Consider the following 23147-nt stretch of genomic DNA (forward strand, 5'->3'; position numbering starts at 1 on the left):
GAGCTGTTTGCCTCGTGCTGTCCCAGCAGGAAGCCCTGAAGTGGTCAGGGGAACCTGCTGGTGTGTGCCAGCTGCCTTTCTGTGCCGCAGGGAGCCTGCCCTGGCAGGTGTGCTCCCTTCGGGAGCTGTGTGCCTGCCCAGAGCCCAGTCCCAGGCTCACAGAGCGCAGCAGGGATGGCACAAGGCAGTCAATCCACGGGCTCAATCGTGTGTTTGTGCCCCGGCGCTCCCTGGCCCTGGGCACGCAGGGAGCCCCCTGCACTCGCTGGGCACGCAGGGGCGCAGGGACACACGGCGGGCCTGGCCGTGCCCGCGTCCCCCTCCCCGGCTGAGCGCGCTGATCGTGGTGCTGCTGGAGCAGGAGGGACACGGCCACGCAATGAACACCGAACTGCTGCTTGAAAAGGAGCTGTCGCTGCCCTGCCAAAACACCGAGCGTTCCCCACACACATCGGCCTGCCTGGGGGTGGAAAGAGGCTTTGCCTTCTCTCTGCCCCGGTGAGAATCTTGTGACAGTTGTGATTTGGCACTGGCTTCCCTCGCTCTCGCAGTGTGCCCAGCTCTGTGCCTCGGCCACTGCTGCAGCCACAAGCTGTGCTGGGGTGGCACCAGTGGCTCGGGAGGGTGGGAGCACTGGGACAGGAGGGTGTGGGCACCGTGCGCATGCCCGTGTGTGTGCATGTGCGGGTGTGTGCATGTGCACGCCTCTGTGTGTGCAGGTGTGTACCCAGCAGTGCTTTGGCTGAGAACCCCCTCCCCCATGCTGAGAAAAGACCCTTTTTTGCTGTGACAATTCAATATAATTGAAAGTTTGCTTAGGAAGGAGAGTCTTTTTAACAGAACATGCTCACAGCCGAATCGATATGAATTATACGGCACAGAAGATGCCTAGGGTATTAAAACATTAATTAAGTAACATCATGCTCCCATCTAACCAAGAGCACAATACCATTTATAGGTACTGCTGTCTGCTCTCTGGGGCAGTGTGAAGTCTCTCCTCTGTCACCACAGAGGCTGGGGGACACCTGGAGATCCCTTGGCCACGGCTCCTTCCCAGCTCAGGCAGCGCCGTCCCTCGGGGCGGGACAGCGGCACGGCCAGGTGCCCCCTGCCCTGTGGCCCTGTGTGGAAGGGGCCCCGTGACTGCTTGGCTGTCTCTTGTTCCTGTGGTGCTGCCGCCCCGCTGCCGCCTGTGCCCTGCTGGTGGCTTGGGGTGACAGCTGAGTCCTGCTGGGGACGAGCCACCAGGGCCAGCGCCACACAGCGCGGCCAAGGGGTCGTGACCTGGACTCGTGGAAGGTGCCAGCAGCTGAGCACTGACCTGCCCGGGGAGCCCAGCAGTGGGAGCCCAGCCCTGCCCCATGTGCCCGTGCAGCAGCGGCTGGATTAGCTCACATCAGCCCGGGGACCAACACACTGGTTCCGCAAAACACCAAAATAGAAAGTCATTGGAGTGAAATCAGTGTCTTCACCACATCCCCTCTGGCAGAGCGTTAATTAAAATGACTCTCTAGTGCTTTAGATCATCAGGTGTACCTTGTTAACGAGCTTGGAACAGAGAACCAGCTCTACACTGGAGTTGAAGCACTCATGAGTTAACCCTTCCCCGCTGCCGGCACAGCCCGGCCTGGCGGCAGTTCCAGCCCATCCAGGTGTGCTGGGCACTGGCGGCAGTTCCAGCCCATCCAGGTGTGCTGGGCACTGGCGGCAGTTCCAGCCCATCCCGCCGTGCCGGGGATGTCTCAGCAGCCTCGCAGTGTCCTTCAGCCCAGGGTGGGCACGGGACCCTGCAGGGCGGTGTCACTGCAGCCTCTGCACTGTGCCCGGGATGAGCTCCCGGGGCTCTGTCGGGTCCCTCCAGCTGGAAATGCAGCTCCAAACCATCGGCCAGGCACGTCCTGCCGTGGGTGTATAAATATGCATTTTTTGGCCTGTAAGAGTGCACTAGTGAGAGCTGAATCTCTTTGAGACGATGGCAACGAAAGGTCATTAAAAATCACTCCCAGCCTTCTCTTACCAGAATCACAGCATGGAAAAACCTTTTTATTCCTGTCAGAGGTTTGCACAATTCCCATGGATGGGCTGCTCTGTGCAGGATGCTGCGCAGAGGTTTTTAGTTTGCAGCTTGTGCAGCTACTCGAGGCCATTTACACCTTCCTGAACATAACGAGGCACTTCCTCAAGCGTGGCTGTTTTACAGTGGAATTCAACCCAAGAATAAATAGCAATGTTATATAATAAACTTACAAAGCAGCTGGTCTAGGAACAGGAGAGATGTTAATGCAGCGCAGTGCAAACACCAGTGGCAGGAGGGTCACAGCGGTGACCCTGTCACTGCCGCAGTCCTGTCTGCCTGTTAAAAAGGCAGGATGGAGTTTTCCTATTAAGAAAACCCCAGCCAGCTGAGAGACAATCCAGATCCTCATCTGCTTAGGCTCATGCCAGAGGAACAGTGGCCAAGCCAGGCACAGGCCCGGGCAGCCTGGCCAGAAGAGTTTGCAGAGTCCTGGGCTGCAGCGAGTCCAGGCGCACTGGGCCTGGCCCCTGGCTGCCCACGGGGCAGGGGTCGCCTTTGGGGGCTGCTCCTGGGCAGGGCTGGCCCAGCTACACCACAGCACCACAGGGACCTCGGTGACTTTGACACACTTTGTGATTCAGGGCCTGCGGAGGCCAGGTCAGCCGGGGTGAATGTTAGCCAAGGAATGCTCCAGACCCCGGGGAGCTGTGGGATTCCCTCTCTGCTGCAGAGCACGGAGCTCAGCCCCGCGGAGCGGGAGGAAGCCCCTCGCTGTCCTGGCAACTGCACCAAGGACACCCATCCTGGCAGATGCTTGTCCCACCTGCAGTGGTGGGGGTAAATTATTTATCACTGTGGTTATAAATTAGAGATGAGCTGTGGCCCCTGTGACTCCTTTTGGATGTGGTCCCTGTTAGTGGATTTCAAGCCTTTTCTGCTGCAAGGGGCAGTTTTTGGCAAGAGAATTGTACACTGAACACTCAGCAGTTCCTCTGGGCTCCCTCCCTGCTGCAATGAGTTGCCACTTACCTACTTACCTGCGTCTTCTTTCAATTTATCAGCAGAAACAGATGCGAATTTTTTAGTTCGGAGGTTTCAGGATGGACCATCAAGGCATTGCACTTTCCCTTGAACCGTTCACTACAGAACCATGCCCAGAATCCTTTTGCAGTCATTTAATAAAATTAAATGCACTTTTAATGTCCTTTTCACACACAGAGCATCCCAAAGCTGCAGTACAGACGGCGCTGCTTGGCTCCTTGCTTCCACTGGCAGGGGAACCCCGAGCAGCAGCGCAGGCAGGCGGCCCTGGAGGGAGGGACAGGGCCGAGGACACGTGTGCGGGCACGGGCTCTGCGGCAGCGCCCACCTGCGACAGGTGTGCCCTGCCGAGCCCCGCCACGCCGTGCCACGTGGCACGCACCCACCCGACACGGACCCGGCACCGCACACGCGGGACAGTGACACTAGAGCTTTTGCTCATTTTTTTTTAATGTATCACAATGAGCAGGAAACATACGTGATGAAATAGTTCCAAAGGAGTATATTCAATTACCATCTACAGTCAACTCAACTATGACAACAAAGTCTTTTGTGACAAGTTTTTTAAAGTTTTGAAAGTTCCATGTGGTTTGTTTCTGTCAGTCTCATGTATTTTGGTACAGTTCGAGATCAGCATTGTTACAGTAACAAAAAAGCTAACAAGACTACAGTATAGAAAAACACCAAGAACATCATTTTTGGTTTCACTTGCTCTAGTTTTTGTACATTGCAAAGGCTGTTCATAACCCTCTTCACCTCATTTATGCTTTCTGTTCTACCGAAACTCGCCCCCCCCAAATAAAAACAAAAAAATAGTCAAAGTTTTGTTTCACAGTGGGCAGTATCAGCGCCAACCAACCGACCAACCAACAATCAAGCGACCGACCGACTGACCGACCAACCAACCGACCAACCAACCCAACTTCTCCTTCTATTTAAAAGCTTTTATTTTTTTTTTTTTAAAGCAAAATATATTTTGGTGAGTGTGCTGGCTGTGTCCACCCACCTTGTCCCCCACCAGCCCCAGGTGGCCCCACACACCCCTGATGCTTCTCTTTATTCTCAATTGTATGAAACTTTGGCCATCTTCACCACTTAAAAAAGCTTTTTATTAAAAATAAAACAGAAACCCGCTTAATGCTAAGTCTGAAGTGTTTTCCTCGCGCCCGGCCCTGGCGTCGCTGCAAAGGCCGCGCGAGGCTGGCGTGCGGTCCCCGCGCTGCAGGAGGAGGAGGAGGCGGCAACCTCGCACGGAAAGAGTCTCTAGAAACATTTAGAAAAAATACAAGGAAATGAATTTATAAAACCTTTTGGTGGGTGGGAAGGAGGAGGGGGAAGGAGGAGAGAGAAATTGCACTATGACCAAGCAATATAATTAAAAAACCGAAACAAAACAAGACATAAGAAAAGGATTTCCAAAAGAGACCTTGCAGAATTGGACAGATAAAGCTTGTGTTAAACTGGGAACTGGCATCACAGAGAGAATCCAAAACAAAACAAAACAAAAAAATTTCTATATGATACAGACAGAGTAACATACAACAGTTAAATGGCAAAAAATATATATATATATATATATTTCATAGAATTACAAACAAGATAAAATAATGGAAAAAAAAAACTGTACAACTTTAGAATTTAAAAAATGTTCATCTCAAACACAGGGAGAAATACAAGAACTTCTGTTAAAGAAAACAGTTTGTTAAAACAGCAAACGCTCCATGGGTACGTGGTTCTGTTTTTGACACCTTATGCTACAGCTGGGTCCCGGGAGGAACATCCGGTGGTTCGCGCTTTAGTATCAACTACTTAAAAAACAATTAAAAAAGGAATTTGCACTGTGCATTAGCCTAGTCAGAAATATGTACAACAGTTCAGGATCTAGTCTTTCGTCAAACTAAAACCAAAACTCCATAAAAATATAAGTGTCCCGCTAGAAACCGAAGCCGCGCTCAGACGCTCCAGTCTGTCAGGGGGGCGGCGAGCGGCTTCGGCGCGGGAGGAGCAGCCGAGGCGGCGCGAGGAACCTGCGTTCACAGTCTTCCAAGTTCCCTTTTGAAGCAGGAGGAGGATGATGATGGTGGGCAGAAGGCTCTCGTGCTTTCGGGCAGAGGAAACATGGCGGAAAGAGGTTGTTTCTGTTGGCATTTGGTTATGGAAGGGAACAGCAAAGTATCTACGTCTCCAAAAATCTACATTTTAGCAGCATAAAGTTTTCCTTTCAAAGTCTGGGCCACTTGAGGTGCGTGCGGGCTGGGGGGGCCGGGGGGCTCCGGGCCTCCCTGAGCCTGGCACCCGGTGCTGCCACTGAGAGATCTTGGAAAGAGAAACCTGCCTGGGGTGCACTGGGTGCTCACTAAGAGTTGTCTCTCTGCTTGCAGAAGAAGCACAGATAACAACCTCGGTACGTTTTTTTATTCTTTATTTAAACTTAGACTTGTTTGTTTAAATCAGAAACAAATTCTCAAGTAAAAAGAATCCTTTTTGCTCATTCTGCACCAGTGGTGAAGGGTATGTCTTTGGATTTTATTTAAAGCATGAATTTTCTTTAGAGAAAAAAAATGTAACAAAACCTTTTTTTTTCTTTCAAAAGAAGGAACAGAGTGCAGCCTAATTACACAAACAGAACCGATGCTCAGAGGTCAGGAACAGAGTCTTTGAAGCATTTACAAAATGAGTAAAGGAATAGGGGAAGAAAAAGAGAAGAAAAAAAGAGAAACGGAAAATAAGAATAAAATAAGTGCACAAGGGTAACAGACATAGGTAAATCGCATGTATATGCCTTAAAAAGTTTCAAACCCCCAACAAAAAATATTCTGCAAGGGATCCTACTGACCCCCCAAAACCCTTTGAACTTCTTTCTTTAGTTTTTATAAAATAATTATGCAACCACCCTCTAAGAAATGAAGGTAGCGACCATAAGTGGAAGATTACAGGATGGGGGACGGGGATAAAGGTACAAAGGGGAAAAAAGCTCAGGCGAGTCGATGGATCGCAATCTATCTGTCTAGGAATGAACAAGACAACATCAAATGAGAAGCCGTCAGCTGGACCATACAAAAGCTAAATGTACACAAAAGGGTTTTTTCTTTTAAATCTACCATACTGCTTCAGTTCATTTCCAATGCAACAATCTACTCAACACCAAAAATGGTCATATCTATCATAAATACAGAAAGTCAGTTGTTTTAAAACTTATTTTTTTAAGCTCCAAGTCCTCAACACTCTTTGTGTGGGTTTTTTTTTTTTTTTCTGAAAAGTGGGAGTGCTTAACTTTTCCCCTTGGAATTGGCTTCAGCAGAAAAAGCTACCCTTAGAATCCCCGAAAAGCTAAAGCAGTTCACATTGTTTTTCTCTTGAATACTTTCTGCCCATTTTAAATTAACAAACCACCCCCCCCCAAAAAAAAACCCCTCAAAAAACAACAACAACAAAAAAAATCCTTTTCTGGAACAAAACCAAACCAAAACAAAACCCCCAAAACAAACGAAAGAAATTATATATATATGTATATATATATATATATATATAAAACAATGATTCTGAAAACAGAACAAAGTGTGAGCGATTGACCTGAGAATAAAAAGACATTACATTTCTTTTTTCTTTTAGCAAGCCATTGGTATCTGAATGCTAAGATAGCAAGAAATTTAAAACTGTCTCCAGGTGGGCTGCTTTCCCATACAGCGCTGCCGGGCTCTGCTGTGCTATCGACGGGGGATCAGACGGGGCAATGTACAGGGGTGCGAGCTCCGCAGGCGCCAGGAGGCAGCACGGCCTTCGTCTCCCAGACCAACAGTACCTTCCAGAGGACAAATGTAACAGATTTTTTTTTCTTTTTTAAAGTTTTATTTTATTAAAAGGAAAGGAAAAAAGAAATGTAAAACCCACCGGCATCGTTATATGGGAAAACAACCCACGCTTTTTCTTTTTTTCTTTTTTCTTTTTTTTTTTTTTTGGTTAGAAGCTTTGGAATTGCAGTTAGTCTATTTTTGAAATTGGTTTGTTATTAACTTTTTTTTTTTATTTAAATTCATTTTCATTGTTCATCTTCAAAGCTTACAATCTGAAGGTGTCCATTCCTATGCTAGCTAGACCACTGTCCTTAGGGCAGCCGGGGTCCTGGGGCCCCTCCGCCGGGCTCGCCGGTCCATCTGACTTTTGGCTAAGATCCGTGTCAGACTCCTCCGAATAGTCGTCTGTTGGCATCGAGGGCTGAACCCCTGAGGTGCTGCATGAACTTGAGGTAACCGTTGAAGATGAGGAGAGAGGAGGGAAGGGCGGCGTTGTTGGCGGCCCTGGCGGGGCGCGGGGGGCGGCCGGGGGCCAGGGCTTTCTGGAGGCGTGGGGGGAAGCCGGGGGGGGCCGGGGGGGCGGGGGGCTGTCGTTTGAGTGAGCGGCCGACTGCGAGGTAGATGCGGTGCTGGGGTCGGGGGGGCAGGCAGAGTGAGGTAATAGACTGGGGTGCTCTTTGGCGTTTCTTGCTGCTCTTGTGATTGTTCGATGTTTGTGCGGGGCTGACTCGAGATGCTGACTGAGGGCTTCGTCCCCACACACCGTGCTCTCGCACGCCACGCACTGGTACGAGCCGCTGCCCTGGCCGCTGCCCGTGGGCACGTGAAGCACCATCTCATGCAGGTTCGCCACAGACTGGCCGAAGAAGCAGAGGGACTTCAGGTGGTCGCTGGCCGCCTCCTGGTCGCCGAAGCACGCCTGGCACTTGCGGCAGACCAGCTTGTACTGCACCTTTGGGACAATGAAAGGGTCGCAGAGCGAGTCCGCGCCCTTGCCTTCCGCTTCGGGCTCTTCTTGGGGTTTGGGCAGGAGGGGGGACACCTCGCGGGGTGCGTTCTTCTGCTCTTCTTGCTTGGGGGGTTCTTTGGCAGGGTCTTTGTCCGGGGTGGCAGCCCCCGTGGGGACGGGGGTTTGGCTTCCTTTGGGCTGCTGCGGTTTCTGCTGCTGCTGCTGCTGCTGCTGCTGCTGCTGCTGCTGTTGCTGTTGCTGCTGCTGTCGCTGCTGCTGCTGCAATGCCTCCTGCAGACTCTGCTGGTATTGCTGGTACTGCTGCAGCAGTGAGCCAGGAGACAGCCCCAGCAGCGCCTGTGACAGTGCAGGGCTGTAGGGGAACAGCCCCTCCATCCCATACATGGGCTGCAGGTACCCGCTCTGCAGGGCGCCAGGGATCTGTGGGGCGTAGTAGGGGGAAAAGCCGGGGACGAAGTAAGGAAGGAACTGGCTGGTCAGCAAGGTGGTGGGGTCCGAATTGAGGGCGGCCTGCAGCGCCTGGAGCTGGGCGGGCTCCACCGCGTACTCCATGGTGGGCAGCGGGGCCGCCAGGGTGCCTGCCGGCGCCTCCCCCTTCTCCTTCTTGGGCCCCGGCAGGGTGTCCCCCTTCCCCTTGGGTGCCTTCTCCTTCTCTTTTGCCTTCTCGCTCTCCTTGTCCTTGCGCTGCGCGGGGGCCGGCTGCTGCTGCTGCTGCTGCTGCTGCGGCGGCGGCGGCTGCGGGGTCGTGGCTGGCGGCTGCTGCGGCGCCACGGCCGCCGTGCCCTGCGCTGGGGTGGGCGAGCTCAGCGCGGCCGGGGGCTGCTTATTTGGTAATCCAGAGGTGGGGAGGCCGGGTGAAGGGACGCTTGTGCTGGGCAGGCCCATCAGGTTGGGTTTGGGAGAAGTTAAAGCTGCGAGGGGAAGAAAGAGAGAGGTGAAAAGTCACTTTGTGCTGGGACGGCAAAAACCCTGAGGAGGGTGACCCCAGTCCACCCCACAACTGGAGCCTCCACCTCCCCTGTATGAGGGCAGCCACCAGCCTGAGCTGATGCGTTGCTGCAGCAGCACAGGTCAGAGAGCCCACGGCCCCTGTCCCACCCACAGGCCCCGCAGGGAGGGGACATGCCCCCTCAGCCCCCACTGCCCGGGGGCACTGACTGTGTGATGGCGACACCCACCAGCACCCAGGGTGCCCAGCACAGCTGTTTTCCTGACTCCTCTGAAATTCCCAAATGATTAACACTCGTGTCAGCATCTGCTCTAACGGGTCCTTGGGCCAAAGGACTCCAGCAGGAGCATGGTGCTACACCAAAGGGAGAGAATGCTCAACACTGCTCATCTTGTAGAAATCTTACAGATTGGGAAGCCCCAGTCATGGCAACTGGAGACTGAACGGCCTAAACTTAATTGATTTTGTCCTTATTAAGCTGATGTTCATGAATCCACAAACCTTTGAAGCAACTCTTTTCTTCCTTCCCTTCCTTCCTTCCTTCCCTTCCTCCCTCCCTCCTGTCCATCCATCCTTCCCTCTAATGCCAGGGGCTCTGGATGCTCAGCTTATGAGCAATTCCAGAGTTTATGTGGTGTTCAGACATCTCCTCTGGGCATAAGCATTGTGTTTTGAGTGGAATTAAAAGTGCAGTGATGCTTCCTCATTAAGGAGATAGATTAATGGTGGAATGTGAAGCCTGTCCTTCTTCCCGACAGGAGGAATAGCCACTAACAACCCTGTCCCTGATGCCAATTTCTGCTCTCTCAGAGGCTGGGAGCGAGAGGAGTGTGGCTCTGGAGTCACCTCCATCAGTCATGGCTGCTGCAGCTGGCAAATATGCTCCTGAAGAGGAACGTTTTGCTTGGCAACTCCCGTGATGCCATGTGGGGAAAAAACCCAAAATAAAGCTCCAATACCCTGCTGGCACAGCCCTGTACATTCCCCAGCTCCTGAGCAGATCCTGCTGTAAAACCCAAGCAGTCTGTAACAAACCTGAGTCCCAGCACTGCAGCCTGGGCAGGAGCAGTGGCGGTGCCCGCGACCAGCCGTGGAGGCATGGTGGCTTTTATTTTAGGCTGTGCTGCCAAGGGGCAGCAGGAGGGCTGCAAGGAGGGTGGCTGCAGCTGGCAGGGTTCAGCCACGGCTGACCCAATCCCTTCTGGAACCTGAGCCTGCTCCTGGTGGGGTGCTGGGACAAGAGTGATGTGTGACGACAGGACAGGGACGGAATGAGGCTCCACGCAGTGGCCCTGGAGAGCTCGGATAAGGGCATGCTATATGTGGACACCACTGAAATGGATGTGTCCCAGCTGAACATCCCTGAGAGGTTCAAGTGAAGAAGCAGGAGGTAATTCAGTGTTCCTGGATGCATGGCCTTATCTGCTCTGACAGGCCCGGAGCTGCCGTGGCCTGACCTTTGGAGCTTTATCTAAAGGCCACAAACAGACTGTTTGACTTTCTAAACAGTTCAGTCCTGTCTAGGCAGTCACCGACAGCATTTAAGATTCATCAGATGCAGCCCCGTCTCCCCAGGACACATCCTGGGCTTTGGAGAAAAATAAAAGCAACAATATGGACTGAAGTGCAAAAAAAGTAATTTTAGTTTTTGTTACAAACTTGGGGCACTAAGCAAACAGTGCAGCAGAGCAACCTGTGACAGGGTGATGATATGATTTGCCAAAGAGATGCTTCTGGCCGAGTGCTCTGAAACAAGATCTGTGGTGAGAAGGGTGACATGGAAAACCACTCGCATGTGCAGGGGCCCTTCAGACACGTAATGAAACAAGGCCTTTGGATCACATTTTTAGGTCACTGCTGGTCATTGAGCTGCATTTTCCACTGCTAGTGTTTGCTTAGAATTTCCACCTATACACGAGGTACAAAGGAAAGGAGCATTCTCAAAAGAGAATGAGATTAGACCACCCAAATAATTATGACAAATTTCATTTTTATGTAGCATTGTTAAGAAAAATCTTATTAAAATACAAACTAGATTTGTCCCACAACTACACCATCTTTTGTTGAGGACGTGCTTTCAGGTCATACCCAGCCATTACTCAAAACTGACCCTCAGCTGCACTGGGATCTGTCCCAGAGTTCACCTCAGGGACACATAAAGATGCGCTGGGCATCTGTCACCAGTACTACCACACACACCACACCTTTCCCTACAAACAGTTTGGATTTTTGGATGCTTGGGATGGCACCACATAAACTGAATGTCAAAAGGAATAATGAATAGTGTATTCAGCACATTAGTAATTCTGTTACATTGGATAAATCTTCTATATTCCACTTCCTTAAAGGAGCTACAGGATTTCTACACAGGGATATGCATCATGTCTAGATGTTGCTCTAGTTCAGACTTTGCTATCCCTCAGTTCAGGAATTAGATAAAATACCTACTGCTTTTTTGCTGTGAAGTCAACATGCTGAACTAGCAGGCCAGGAATCCTGTTATCAGTCGTTCCTGAGGGAACAACTCCTTGTGCTAGGTGTGTGCCAAGTGCAGGTGTGCCTAGGCAGGGCAGCACCCGTACCCACCTGTGTTGGATGGAGTGAAGCCAGGTAAGGACGGGCTGTTGAGGCCTGGGAGCAGGACTGGAGGGATGCCCTGTAGCGCAGGGTACGCAGCAGGAAGGTTCAGAGCTTGCAGGGGCGTGTTGTCAAACATGCCTTGCTGTTGAGCTGCCAGACCAAGAACCTCGTTGGCCTTTTTGATTCGGTCCAGCTCCTGCTGAGCCATCAACTGACGTACAGTGGCCGGGTCAAAATACTCCTTTTCCTTATCCAACTGACTTCCAATGGTTTCTTTAACTTTGGAGATATGCTGTTGAGAGAAGATATGGTCACGTACAGACAGCCGAGCGCTGTACTTGATGCCACACAAAGTGCACTCTGTTTTGGGTCCCTCGTAACTTGTTTGGTTTATACCAAAATGCTTGGCCATGCTGAGCTTTGACTTCTTCTCTTTCGCCCTCGCATTCTGGAACCAGACCTGAACAACTCTCTTTGGCAGTCCAATGTCATTGCCCAGGACCTCACACTCCAGCATGGTCGGTGTCCTGTAGTCATTGAAGCATGACTTAAGAACCTTGAGCTGGAGATTGGTCATCTGAGTGCGAAAGCGTTTCTGCCCGGGCCGGTCCCCGCTTTCGCCAGACTTGCTGGCGGAGCCGCTGGCGCCGGGGCTGGGCGAGCAGGGGTCTGCAAGGCTGGAGGTTTCGCTGTAGTCCACGGTACCTTCGTTGTCGTACTCTTTGCTGTAGAAGCTGGGAGCTGGGCTGACCAGGCCAGAAGACAGACGATCTTCATATTCGGACATTGCGATCATGGCTGCTTTAGTCAGACCTTCGCCGGGCCCCGATGTGGATTTGGTTTCGGTTGCAATCCCTGTTGCGCTGTCGTTGTCTGCGTTCCCTTCGTCTCCTGTGGTCGTGTCTGTGATTGCAGTGTTGACGGAAGAGCAGTCGTCGTTGTCCAGCTTTGTCTGGTCAAAGTTCAGATTGACTGAGGACATGGAGGGACTCTCAAAGTCTTCAACCCCTTCCACCTTAATGGAAGATGGACTCAGCAGGGTTCTGGGTGACAGTTCCATACTCTTGTTCACCGGGGAGAGGGGAACGCTCTGTCCGTCGCTGCTGGTCGGTGGCATGTGGGAGAAGCCGGCTCCATCAAAGATGTCTCCCTTCATCTGGAGCCCCCCGTCGCAGTCCAGGAGCATGGCAGACAGCGTCAGGTTGTACCCGGCTCGCTTGGCCTCGTGCCAGTGGCGGGAGCGGATGTGAGCTTCCAGAGCTGTCTTTGCTTTGAAGAGGGCTCGGCAGAAGGGACACCGTCGATGGGCCTGGGCAGGCCCCACAGCCCTGAACTGCCCCTTCCTCTCCCGTGCACGGGTGTTCTGGAACCAAACCTGTACCACGCGCTTCTTCAAGCCCACTTCGTGTGCAATGTGATCCAGCATCTTCCGTGTGGGGTTGGAGTCCAGCAAGTACTTCTGGTACAGGATTTCCAGCTGCTCAGGGGTAATGGTTGTCCTTAGACGCTTATCCCTTTGGGGCTCTTCTCCCCCAGTCCCACTGTCATTCTCTCCAGGGCTTGCACTGGCCTTTTCCTCCAGCTTTCTCTTCAGCGTGTTCATGGTGGATGTTGGAGTCGACGGTGAGGTGGCTGAGCTTGCTGGAATCTGTGGTAATGTTCCGGACAGCAGCTGGCTTGCCAGTAGTGGGTTACTGGGATCAAAAAGCATGAATGGCATATCCAGTGTTCTGTCCAGGAAGGGGGGGTGGATAAACTGGTTCTGTGCACTCAGGAAATGCAGCTGCTGATGCTCTTGCCAATGCTCAAAGGAAGGAAATGCCAGTTTACACTGATCACACTGGTATGGGATTAGCTGAGGAGGTAGGTTTGCCAGCTGCTGAGGGGTGGATGTGTGAATGGGTTTGAGGGAGAGGTGTGAGAGCTGAGATGGACTTGGACTTGACTGTGACAAGGAGCACTGAGGGGGCTGAGGAGGAGGTGGCTGTTGCAGTGAAGAGGGGGAGGATAACTGTGAAATCTTTTGGTGTGCTGAACTTGTCTTTTGTTCTCCTTGGTCCTGTTGCTGCTGAGGCTCTTGCTTTGGTTGCACTTGCTTCTCTTGGGTTTGGTTTTGCTGTGTACTTGGAGGTTCAGACTGCTTTGGTTTCTCATCTGTAGCTTCTGCTTTAGAACTAAAGGTGGAGGAATCGTCTGCCTCTGCCGTGAGCTGCAGAAGAGCTGAGGAGGTCGCATTGGCTGAAGATGTAGGTGTGCTGTACGCTTGTGAGGGCATCGGGGTGCTGCAGGAGGAACTGGTTGGAGTCAAGAGCTCTATTGCATCCATAGAGTCTTCGTTCTGGCTATCGTCCTGTCCATCCTCATCCTCATCTTTGTAACAAAGCTTTTTCTGGTGTTTAATGAGATCAAAAATACGCTGAAAGACCAGACTGCACTTTTTGCACTGGTAGTTCAAGTTGCTTGTTCTAATGTACCTGTCATTTGTGAGCTCCCGTCGCTCCCCGTCTTTGCCTTCTCCCTGATTCTCATAGTTTTTCCGAGCTTTCTGACGGGCATTCTGAAACCACACCACTATAACACGTGTTGGGAGGTTCAGCAAGTTAGAAAGCTGCTCAAATTCATCATCCTTTGGGTAAGCATTGGCATCAAAGAAGTCTTGCAGGACTCTGAGCTGGTAGTCAGTAAAACGTGTCCGAGAGGACCGCTTGCTTCCCCAGTACTCCTGCTTTTGGGGCTCTGGAGAAGGAGGCCGCGAGTCGATCTTCAGCTCTTCCAGACTGGTAATGGGAGGGTTGCTGAAGTTGTACGGGGAGTCCTTGTTGCGTTGGCGCTCCTTGAACAGGGTGTTTCTGAACCAGTGCTTGATCACCTTCTGGGGCAATCCAGATTTGTCTGCCATCTCTTTGATCTGCTCCTCACTTGGGGAATTGTTAATGTCAAAATACTGCCGAAGGACTCTGAGCTGGTCATCGGTGATCCGTGTGCGCGGCCTCTTGTTCTGCTGCTGCTGGAGAAGGCTGGGGTTGAGCTGATGCTGGTACAGCTGGGCCAGGTCGGCGGGCAGGGGGTCCACGGGGCCCAGCTGAGGCGGCAGCTGCGCGGGCAGCGTCTGCAGGGGCATGGTTTGCATCATGAGCGGCGAGAAGATGGGGAGCTCCATGGGCATGGAGAGCTGGGTGAGCGGCACCGAGGGCTGGGCCGGGGCGATGGTGGGAGAGGTGATGGGGGGCGCCGAGGTGGGGATGGCCGGGGCAGCAGCGGGCTGAGGCGGGGCGGGGGGCAGCGGAGGGGGCGGCGGCGGCGGCGGGGGCGGCTCCGGGGTCTGCGGCCGCAGCGGGTACAGCTTGTCGTAGTGTTCTCTGTACTGCTTGGCAAACCTCTCCAGCTGCTTAAAGGGAAAGTAATGCTGGTGAACGTGCTCTTGGTGGCTCTTCAGGATGAGGATGTTTGAGAAGAATTTGCCACATGTATCGCACTCCAGCTTTTCCAAGTTCTCACCTTGCTCTGTCTTCCCGTTTTTCTTCTGCCCCTTTTGCTTGTTCTCGTTGTACTGAATGACGAGCTCAAAGCCAAAGTTTTCCAGCAAGGCTTTGGTGGCGTTGCCCCTGGCGTCGGAAGCAATCCTTGGAGGCAGTATGGAGGGCTCTGAACTGCTGCCTGGCACAAAGTCCTTCTTCTCTTTGGGCTTTAAGTTATCAGGAAGAGACTCCTTCAGTGTTACGTTATTGTCTCCCCTCTCTGCGCTTTCCCTTTCCCGTGGGGTTTCTTTATCTTTCTCCTTCACTATAGATTTATTCTTCTTCTCTGGGTGCTGGCTCTGCTGTAGTAGGACGGAGTGGGGTTGTGACAAGGACAGTTGACCTTGCTGCTGCTGCAAGAGCTGTGGATGGCTCTGCTGAGGGAGCTGAACTTGTGCCTTCAGGTCCTCCAGCAAGCTTGGACCCGTCCCAGTCAATGTCAGTGCACCACTGGTGACAGGCAAGCTGACTTCTGGATTGAGCTGGAACTCAGCACTGGGGATGTAGAATGGAAACAGAAGATGCTGCTGCTGCTGCAGCTGCAGAAGGGTCTCGGTGGTCATTGGAAAGTGCGGCAAAAGTGCTGGGTTGAAGAGCTGGGACTGCAGGAGAGCAGCTTGCTGCTGCAGCTCCTGCTGCAGGTGGGCCTGGACCTGTGCCTGTGCCAAGGTTTGAGCTTGTTGCTGCTGCTGCTGCTGCTGCTGTTGCTGCTGCTGCCTAGATGCAATCATGTCTGCCAGCTTCTTGCGGTTCACCTCCTTGGGCTCGGCAGGGGAGGAGATGTTAGTGCTTACGGCGTTACCCAAGGGAGGAATTCCCACACTGTCACTGGAGACCTGGCTGAGTAGGCTGGGGATGGGAGCGGTGCCTGAAGTGCTCGTGCTGGTGGCTGCAAAGGCATTGCTGTTGCTGGCACTCACAGGGCTTGGTGTGGACGAGCCCAGGGAGAGGCTGCTGCTGCTGCTGCTGCTGTTGCCAGCTCCGTTGCTGCTGCCGCTGGCCGCCTCCAGCTTGGCCGCGCGAGCCTTGGTCTGGTGCAGGACAGACCTCATGTGGATCTCCAGCGTCGAGCTCTGGCTGTAGGCCACGTTGCAGGTGTTACACTTGAAAGGTTTGTTGTCTGGGCTGCTGGTAGGCTCGGGCTGCCCAGTAGCAGACTCTTGGAGGGCTCGTTTCAGTTTATGCAGATGAGAAACGGAATTGTAATGTACCAGGAGAATGTTCTTCTGCGTGAAGGACTCCTTGCAGACTGTGCACTTGTATGGGCGAGATGGATCTAGAAATTTCTCCATAGTGAAGTTAGGGCCCTTCCTGAAGGGTAAGGCCCTTTTTGGTTCTGAGCCAGAGTCCTCTTGCACCGACCCCGAATCGCTGCCTGTTGGGCTCTGCTTATCTTCCAGGTCGCTCTCTTCTTCCTTATCCTCCTCGACTATTATCGTGTGGTCCTCGGCAAGTGAGGGGTCACCCATAGCGAGGAGGTCCCCGTTGACCAAGAGACCACCGTACAGCTGCTGAATGTCAGCCTCGCTCAGCTCCAGGTGGCTGGTTTCCAGGTGCTTCTTCAGGGCCTGGAAGGTGCGGAAGCTGCGCTGGCAGAGGCAGCACATGGTGGCTGCCCGGATGACGTGGTACTGGGAGTGCAGCTGCAGCTTCTCGATGGTTTTGAAGGCCAGGCTGCACTGGTTGCAGCGGTACTTGTAGACGTGGCGGTCAGAGACCGGCAGCTGAGGCCGCTTGGCGTGGACGTCGTTGAAGTGTGTCTGCAGGGCTGCTGAGCTCTTGAACACCTGGCTGCAGCCCTTCTTCCAGCACAGGAAGCCAGAGTCCTCCCGGGCAGCGCTCGCATCAGCTGGAGCGGGCTTGGGGTCTCCGGTGTGCTCTGCACTGTCTGATGACAAAAGGGTCTTTCCCACATCCTCAGAGATCTCTGTGGAAACAGAATTAGAGAAAACCCCAAAATTACACCAGCACACCACAGTAGATCAACAGCCCCTTTCAGTCCTGAATACTCTGTGATTTTTGATCTCCAACACGACAAGTATTTCTAACATTTCTCCTCTGTCTTCATTCATTTGTTTCAATACCAGCCCATTAACCTCATCATGGCCCATTGCATAAACCTACACAATTTACTTCCTTGCTCACTTTGAATATCAGGAAATTATTCACACACACATCCCTTAGTACATTTATCACCTTCAATTCTCCCTTTCAAGCAAAAGCCATTCAGCCACCTCTGTCTTCACTGCTCCTTTTTGATGTCCTGCCTATTTTTGAAAAAGAAGGCTCATCAAACTGAACATAGTATTTGAGTCTAGGTCCTATCAAAGAGAGGATTAACAGGAATGGAACTGGTCCCTGAGCAGGTGATGGGGCTGGGGGAGCAGTGGGATCTCACTGCCCTGCACTCACCGGACTGCTTCCCCTCCCGCTCCTCGGCGCCCGAGCTCCCGTCCTTCTCTGGAGCAGCTGCTGGCAGGAACATGCTGCTGGGCATCATCACCTCCGGGGTTGTCACCTAGAGACGGGGGGAAAGGACACAGGGAGAGGAAAAACATTAGAAAATATTTTAAACATCTCCAGTCGCAAAACTAGACACCAGTACTGTGAAGTCAGAGGCGTCATTTTTCCCAGCTCACTGAAGACTTCGTATTTATTAGACAAAGCTCAAATCAGTCAAAAGTGTTTCTACAGTTACATTCTGGACATAATTAGCAGTGCACACTTGAAGAATAATCTTATTATTAATATTTTTCCTTTATGTGGAATTCAGACTTTGATCACTGACAATGTTTTGTCATGGGCTGTGAAACTTCTTGTGCAACCAATTAGGTAGATAAGTTGAAAGGCCCACCTTAAGCTGCTGAAAACATAATAAGGCCCCTAATTAAATCATACCTAGTAAAGTACACTGTAATCTTGAACCAGGGAGCATTGCAGCACTGTTTTCAAAGTGTATCGATGCAGGGAAAGGAGGGGCATGAGAAAGAAAAGTACAAATAAGGAGAGAGGTGACAAAGGAAAGGATGAATAAGAAAGGACTAAAGAGAAAGCAAATTGTGGAATAAAAAGCTCATGGTAACCCTTTCCTTGCTCTGACTGATGCATTCCCTTTGCTCCTCTTAAATTATTTGGTGCTAGATCCTGTACCATCAAAACCAGTGCAGTGCTGGGACACCACTGCTTCTACAGAGCCAGAGAATCTGCATGGCTCAGTTGGAGAGGCTCTTTGGAAAAGCCAAATGTGCACACTCATCCTATTCTGAAAAACTGTTTCTTTGGATACACCTGGTCACAAACCATCTCACCAGCAGCCTGCATGTGGCTGGCATCAGATGCAGGACAATGAATGTCCTTTTGAATGTCTGGAGACAATGTCTCACACTGCTGGAACGCTGTCTCACAGCACAGGGACAGACAGACCTGCCTCACTGTCACCATCCCTGTGTTTTCCAGCACAGGGCCTCCAGTGCTGGTCAGTGCAGCTGCCCACCTTGCTGACACCCAGGGGCGCTCCCCTTGCACCAGGTGCTCCTGCTCCCAGCCTCCCACTGCTGGCAAGGTGAGGCACAACTAAACACTCCCATTCAGGGCTAAGGCAAAACAAGCCTCTCCATCCTTCTGCCGGATATGGAGAGGACATCTGAACCCTGGATTTCAGGAGAGAATGTGTGTGGCCGCTGCCTGCCATGTACCCTGCACAGCCAAGGACCGCAAGGCTCTGAGTGAGCTGCAGGACAGAGGAACACACCTGTGGTGAAGCTGGACTCACAGAAAACCTCAGGATGAAATGGTGGCACAGAAGTGGCTGCAGAGCCACGACCTGAGCTGTGAGGGACACAGAGCTCCCTCCCTTTCCTGGGCCAGCCACTGCATGGCAGTGAGTGCCAGGTCCCAGGGAGCAGCAGAGAAGGCCGCTGACATATCCCAGGAGGGGAGCTGAATGCACCAAACTCATTCCACCTTCTACTCTACACAGAGGCATCTGATGGCTGTGGGTGGTTGGTTGGTAGACGTTAAAGGTCACAGAGTAATTTCCAGTAGCTGGGCTTGGAGGAGGGGGACGAGCGTGGACGCCGAGAAGGGGAGGCAAGAAGAAACCGTCCCTCTCAGCTCTAGCAGCAGGAAGAGCCTGCTTTCCTAGGATCTTTAGGAATTATGAAAAATAAATCATGAGAAATTAAAAAAAACCCCAACAGAGTAGAAAAAGAATAAAATTATCTAACACCTCAGCTGCACATCATTATAGAGCTGTGGCTTTTCATAGGCGTTACAGTACAGCAGCCGTCCCCACCACCACGCTCAGTACGACGGATCAGTAATTGTTTTCATACACTTTAATTAGAAAAACTCAGATGGCTATGAATAATAATGGAAAAGAGAGACTTTTGCACTTGAAAGGTTGAAGTCAATCAAGTGTGAATGACGGCAAAAAAGAAAAAAAAAAGACACCAATTCATCAGGCCTCTGTTGTCTCGCCGCGTCTTTAATCATAATTCCTGATTGGGATTCAAGAAGGCAGTAAGCAGCGGTTCTTTGTCTGCCTTCACCTTCCGTCAATTAACTCTCCCCGAAATATAATCATCAACCTCACATGCTCCTCTGCATCTTAATCTGGGGCTCCAAACCTGTAAGTCCTGCCCTATATGTGTTTAAGTAATTACCTTTATCTACCTGCATCTCCACAGCCACCATTCCTTCCCTTCTTTCCATCCTCCCTCCACCACGGGGAGGAAAAAAAAAAGGAAAAAAGAAAAAAAAAAGAAAGGAAAAAAAAAAAAACACTGTGGTACATTAAATTGCTACAGGCACAAAATTCCCAAAGGCAAATGGAAAAAAAGCTTGGAAAAAAGTGCAGAGAACTAGAAATTCTGGGTATGGATGCAGGAACTGCAGCAGTACAGCTGTGGGCTGTCCTTGGGGATCAAACCACTGGAAAGAAGGCACTGCTCAGCAGCTGGACTCACTCTAGTCCTCTGGCTCCATCCAGCCAGAGGACAGACAGGGACAGACTCCTGTCCCTCTCCTACACCACGATCCAGGGCAGGACCCTCCGTCCTTTCATCCCCACGGACCAGCCCTGAGCAGGTGGCAAAGATACGAGTACAAATGAGCTGCACATCCCAAATCACTCTGCACTGGCACAGAATTCCAGACTGCCTTTTTCGAGGGGTTTGTCCTTTCACACTGCAAAGGCATCTGAGGGCATCTCATTTCTTTGGACCTGCAGAATTCACCTGGCACGCTGAGGGCTGCTTTTTGTACAAACGCAGCGTGGGAGCACGATGGGGCAGGAAGGTGCAGAGGCCCACGGCTGGTGGCAGGTGTGACAGGAGCAGTGCTCAGCGACACAGCATCTTGTACTGCAGATGTATCTCGTGGCAGCACCTGTTCTGTGAGCGTGTTCCCTGCAGCACAGCCCGTGTCAGCGCGTGCGGCTGTCAAACGCTCTCCTCCTCCCTCTCACCTGCAGCTACCTGCACGTGTGTCATCCTGGCATCCCTCCTCAGCCTGGCACCCCCTCCCCCTCCTCAGTTTCAATGGCTCCAACACTGCTTCACAACGGCAACACATCAGTCAGTGTGAGCCAATACTGAAACACAGCCCTCAGCTGTGAGTTCAACAAATGCGGTTTGTCTCCTCCCTTCCCTTCTCCTGCTCATGCCTGTTCTTTTCTGTCCAACACCAAACCCATCCCCACTGTGGCTGCAGCTACCATCTCCTGGCCCACAAGTCACCAGCAAAGGTCACTGCAGCACGGCACCTCTGTCTCAGTCACCCCAGATCCACCCCTGTGCCCAACCTGAGCACCATCCCCTGCAGCTCTGACAGCTAAGGTCCCTCTAAGTTCTCCTCTTGTTACCACCCAGAAAGTCCTTAAAAGATGCGAAGTTGCTGCACAAGCCTCTCTGCTTCCAAGAACCCCATGTTTTGGGCGAAATTCGGACCCCTTCAGCAGACATAATGTCCTTATGATGATGAGGTGCGTGGAGAGGCAGGTGCACCCCGCTTTGGTGGCCATTCCCATGGACACGGTGGCCTGGCAATGACTGTACAGAGCACCCGACGCTGATGGGTCAGGTCTCCTGCCTCCCTGCCCCACCAGCACGCACACACCCTGACACCTACAAACCTGCCAGCCCTCTGCACAACAGCCAAAGGGCCCACTGCCCACTGTGACAGCCTCCAGCAGTGACACACACGGCTCCAACCACCACTGCATCTACTGGGTTTTAACAACCAACCGCAGAGCTGCTGGCGTGCAGGGCTGGAGGCTCAGAGCCCAACAGCCATCAGTGTAACACCTGCACACTGCCGACATGTGCACACAACTCCTCCTGGCTGGTGTGAGCAGCCAGCTCCTCTCACACCACACTGCCTGCGCTGACTGTCCATGGACACCAAACGAGGCCATGGTTCCCCTGAATATACCCCAAAATGCTGAAATCATGTGGCTCCGGAAAAGAAAACCTCTAGAAGAGGTCTGAGGAGATACATCACCGTCCCCATGTCTATGAAACCAGGGGAATTACAGACGGGAGGGAAGGTTCCCCACCAGACAAAGGAGGTAATTTCCATTACAAAGAGAGAGAGAGAGGGTGCTGGAGTGAAAAGCTTCATTAGACTCTGAGAGGCAAAGTGATGGCAGTATACCAAGGTCACTTCTAATTTAGACCATCTAATTGGCAAACATGGCTCCAAATGGCTATCATCTCACAGGGCTCAGAATTAATGAAGCCCGATTATTTTCATTACCTTCATCCGAGATGGAGAATGAGACACAGAGTGAGAGGGAAAGGGGGGAGAGGGAGGGGGCGAAAAGGAGGGAGAGAGAAAAATTGACTGACAGCAGAAGGGAGAGAGCAATAAGAAAAGACAATGGGAAAGAGGGTAAAAATGTAAAGATAGCAGGAGGGGGAAGTGAGATGGTAGGGATGGGCAGGAATGATTCCTGGAGCAAGGGAGAAAAGAAAAAGATGGAAAGATGACTGGAACACTGGAACACTGGGAAGATGCCCAAAACTGAGGAAGAGAAAGCTGACAGCAGAGATGACGAGACAGAAATGTGCAGAAGGATAAGGCTGGCTGTGGGAGGAGGGAGAGCTCCCACTCCCAGAGGCTCTTGGGAAGCCATCGTCTCTCCCAGCTCCAGCCCATCAGTCCTGTAATCACCTGCACGGCTGAACTGCACTTCACCCTCCTTGCAGCCCCTCTGAGTCCAGCAGGCAGGCAGGGGCTGCAGTGGGCACGATGGCACCCGGCCCTGCCCAGAGAGGCCTCGATGCCACAGAGAGACCTTGGCTACCTGCACCCAGCAGCCCCACGAAAGGCAAGCTGCAGGAGATGGGAGGAGAGCGTGAGCCCCCGTCCCTGTGGGGCAGTGGGGCACGGCGAGCGCTCTGCTCCCCAGGCAGCCCTGTCCCTGCCGTGGGGCCAGTGGGAGGCCGGGGGTCCCGTGGGACAGCCAGCCCGGCTGCTCGCTGATATGGGAAGGAGGGAGCACGAGCAGGCAGCCGGGAGATGCTGAGCGCAGGCAGGAGCGTTGCCATGGCAACAGACATATTAGGCACTGCAGGTTCCTGCACGGCGTCTGATAAGGTGTTATTAACTGCAGCCTCCTCCAGCACGGAGCAGACGCCGCTCGAGAGGGACCCGGCCCCGCCACGGGCTGCCCACACCCGCCAGAGCCAGACGGATCCTCAGGAGAACGAGCCCAGCCAGGCCTCCCTGCTGCCTGCTCTGCACAACCCACACCGGTGCCTCACAGTACTGGCACAGCATACAAACACACCCAGCTGCTTCACCCGCGCTGTGAGACCCGGAGGAGCAGAGGCAGCCCTCCCACAGGTGTGTCTAGGTGCCAAAGGGAGGGAAGGTGGGAAACCAGGAACACGCATGAGGACGAGCACCGTGGCTGGGCCAGTCTCTGCCAGCCCTGTGGCCCAAACCAGCACGGCAGAGGGCTCGCCTGAGGGACTGTGCCCGACCTGCTCTGCAGCGGCCTGAGCTCCTCCATTCCCTCATATCCTGGAGGGCACAGATGTGCTTGAGGACAGACCAGCCAACAGTCCTGCTCCAGACCCCACACCCTGCCCAGGCACCCTGCGTGGCTCAAAGCAAACCCCTCACACCAGCATGGCAGCTGCCCTGAGCAAGCTGGTTACGCCTGCTGGCCTAGGGAAGGGGCTTGGCTTCTGCTTGCTGCTCTTAGAAAGCCAGAACAGCTGCCACCAATGTAGCTAAGAGGTGAACAAGGGCCATTCGCACCCTAAGAAGG

At 52.6% G+C, this 23147-nt stretch overlaps 1 protein-coding gene across 3 annotated transcripts in view; it reads right to left on the minus strand.

Moving 5' to 3' along the window:
* Nucleotides 1-3490: 3490 nt before the first annotated feature.
* Nucleotides 3491-23147, minus strand: part of ZFHX3 (zinc finger homeobox 3) — a 384977-nt gene continuing 365320 nt past the window's right edge. For all 3 annotated transcript variants that reach the window (XM_064723577.1, XM_064723579.1, XM_064723578.1), the window contains 3 exons: nt 17282-17387; nt 11358-16796; nt 3491-8733 (listed from right to left, as the gene is read on the minus strand). In XM_064723577.1, coding sequence (XP_064579647.1) covers nt 7118-8733; nt 11358-16796; nt 17282-17387 — 7161 coding nt within the window. In that variant the 3' untranslated portion in view covers nt 3491-7117. The remainder of the gene's footprint in view (nt 8734-11357; nt 16797-17281; nt 17388-23147) is intronic.

Source organism: Zonotrichia leucophrys, chromosome 11 (genome assembly GCF_028769735.1).
Source record: "Zonotrichia leucophrys gambelii isolate GWCS_2022_RI chromosome 11, RI_Zleu_2.0, whole genome shotgun sequence".
Lineage (NCBI taxonomy): Eukaryota > Metazoa > Chordata > Aves > Passeriformes > Passerellidae > Zonotrichia > Zonotrichia leucophrys.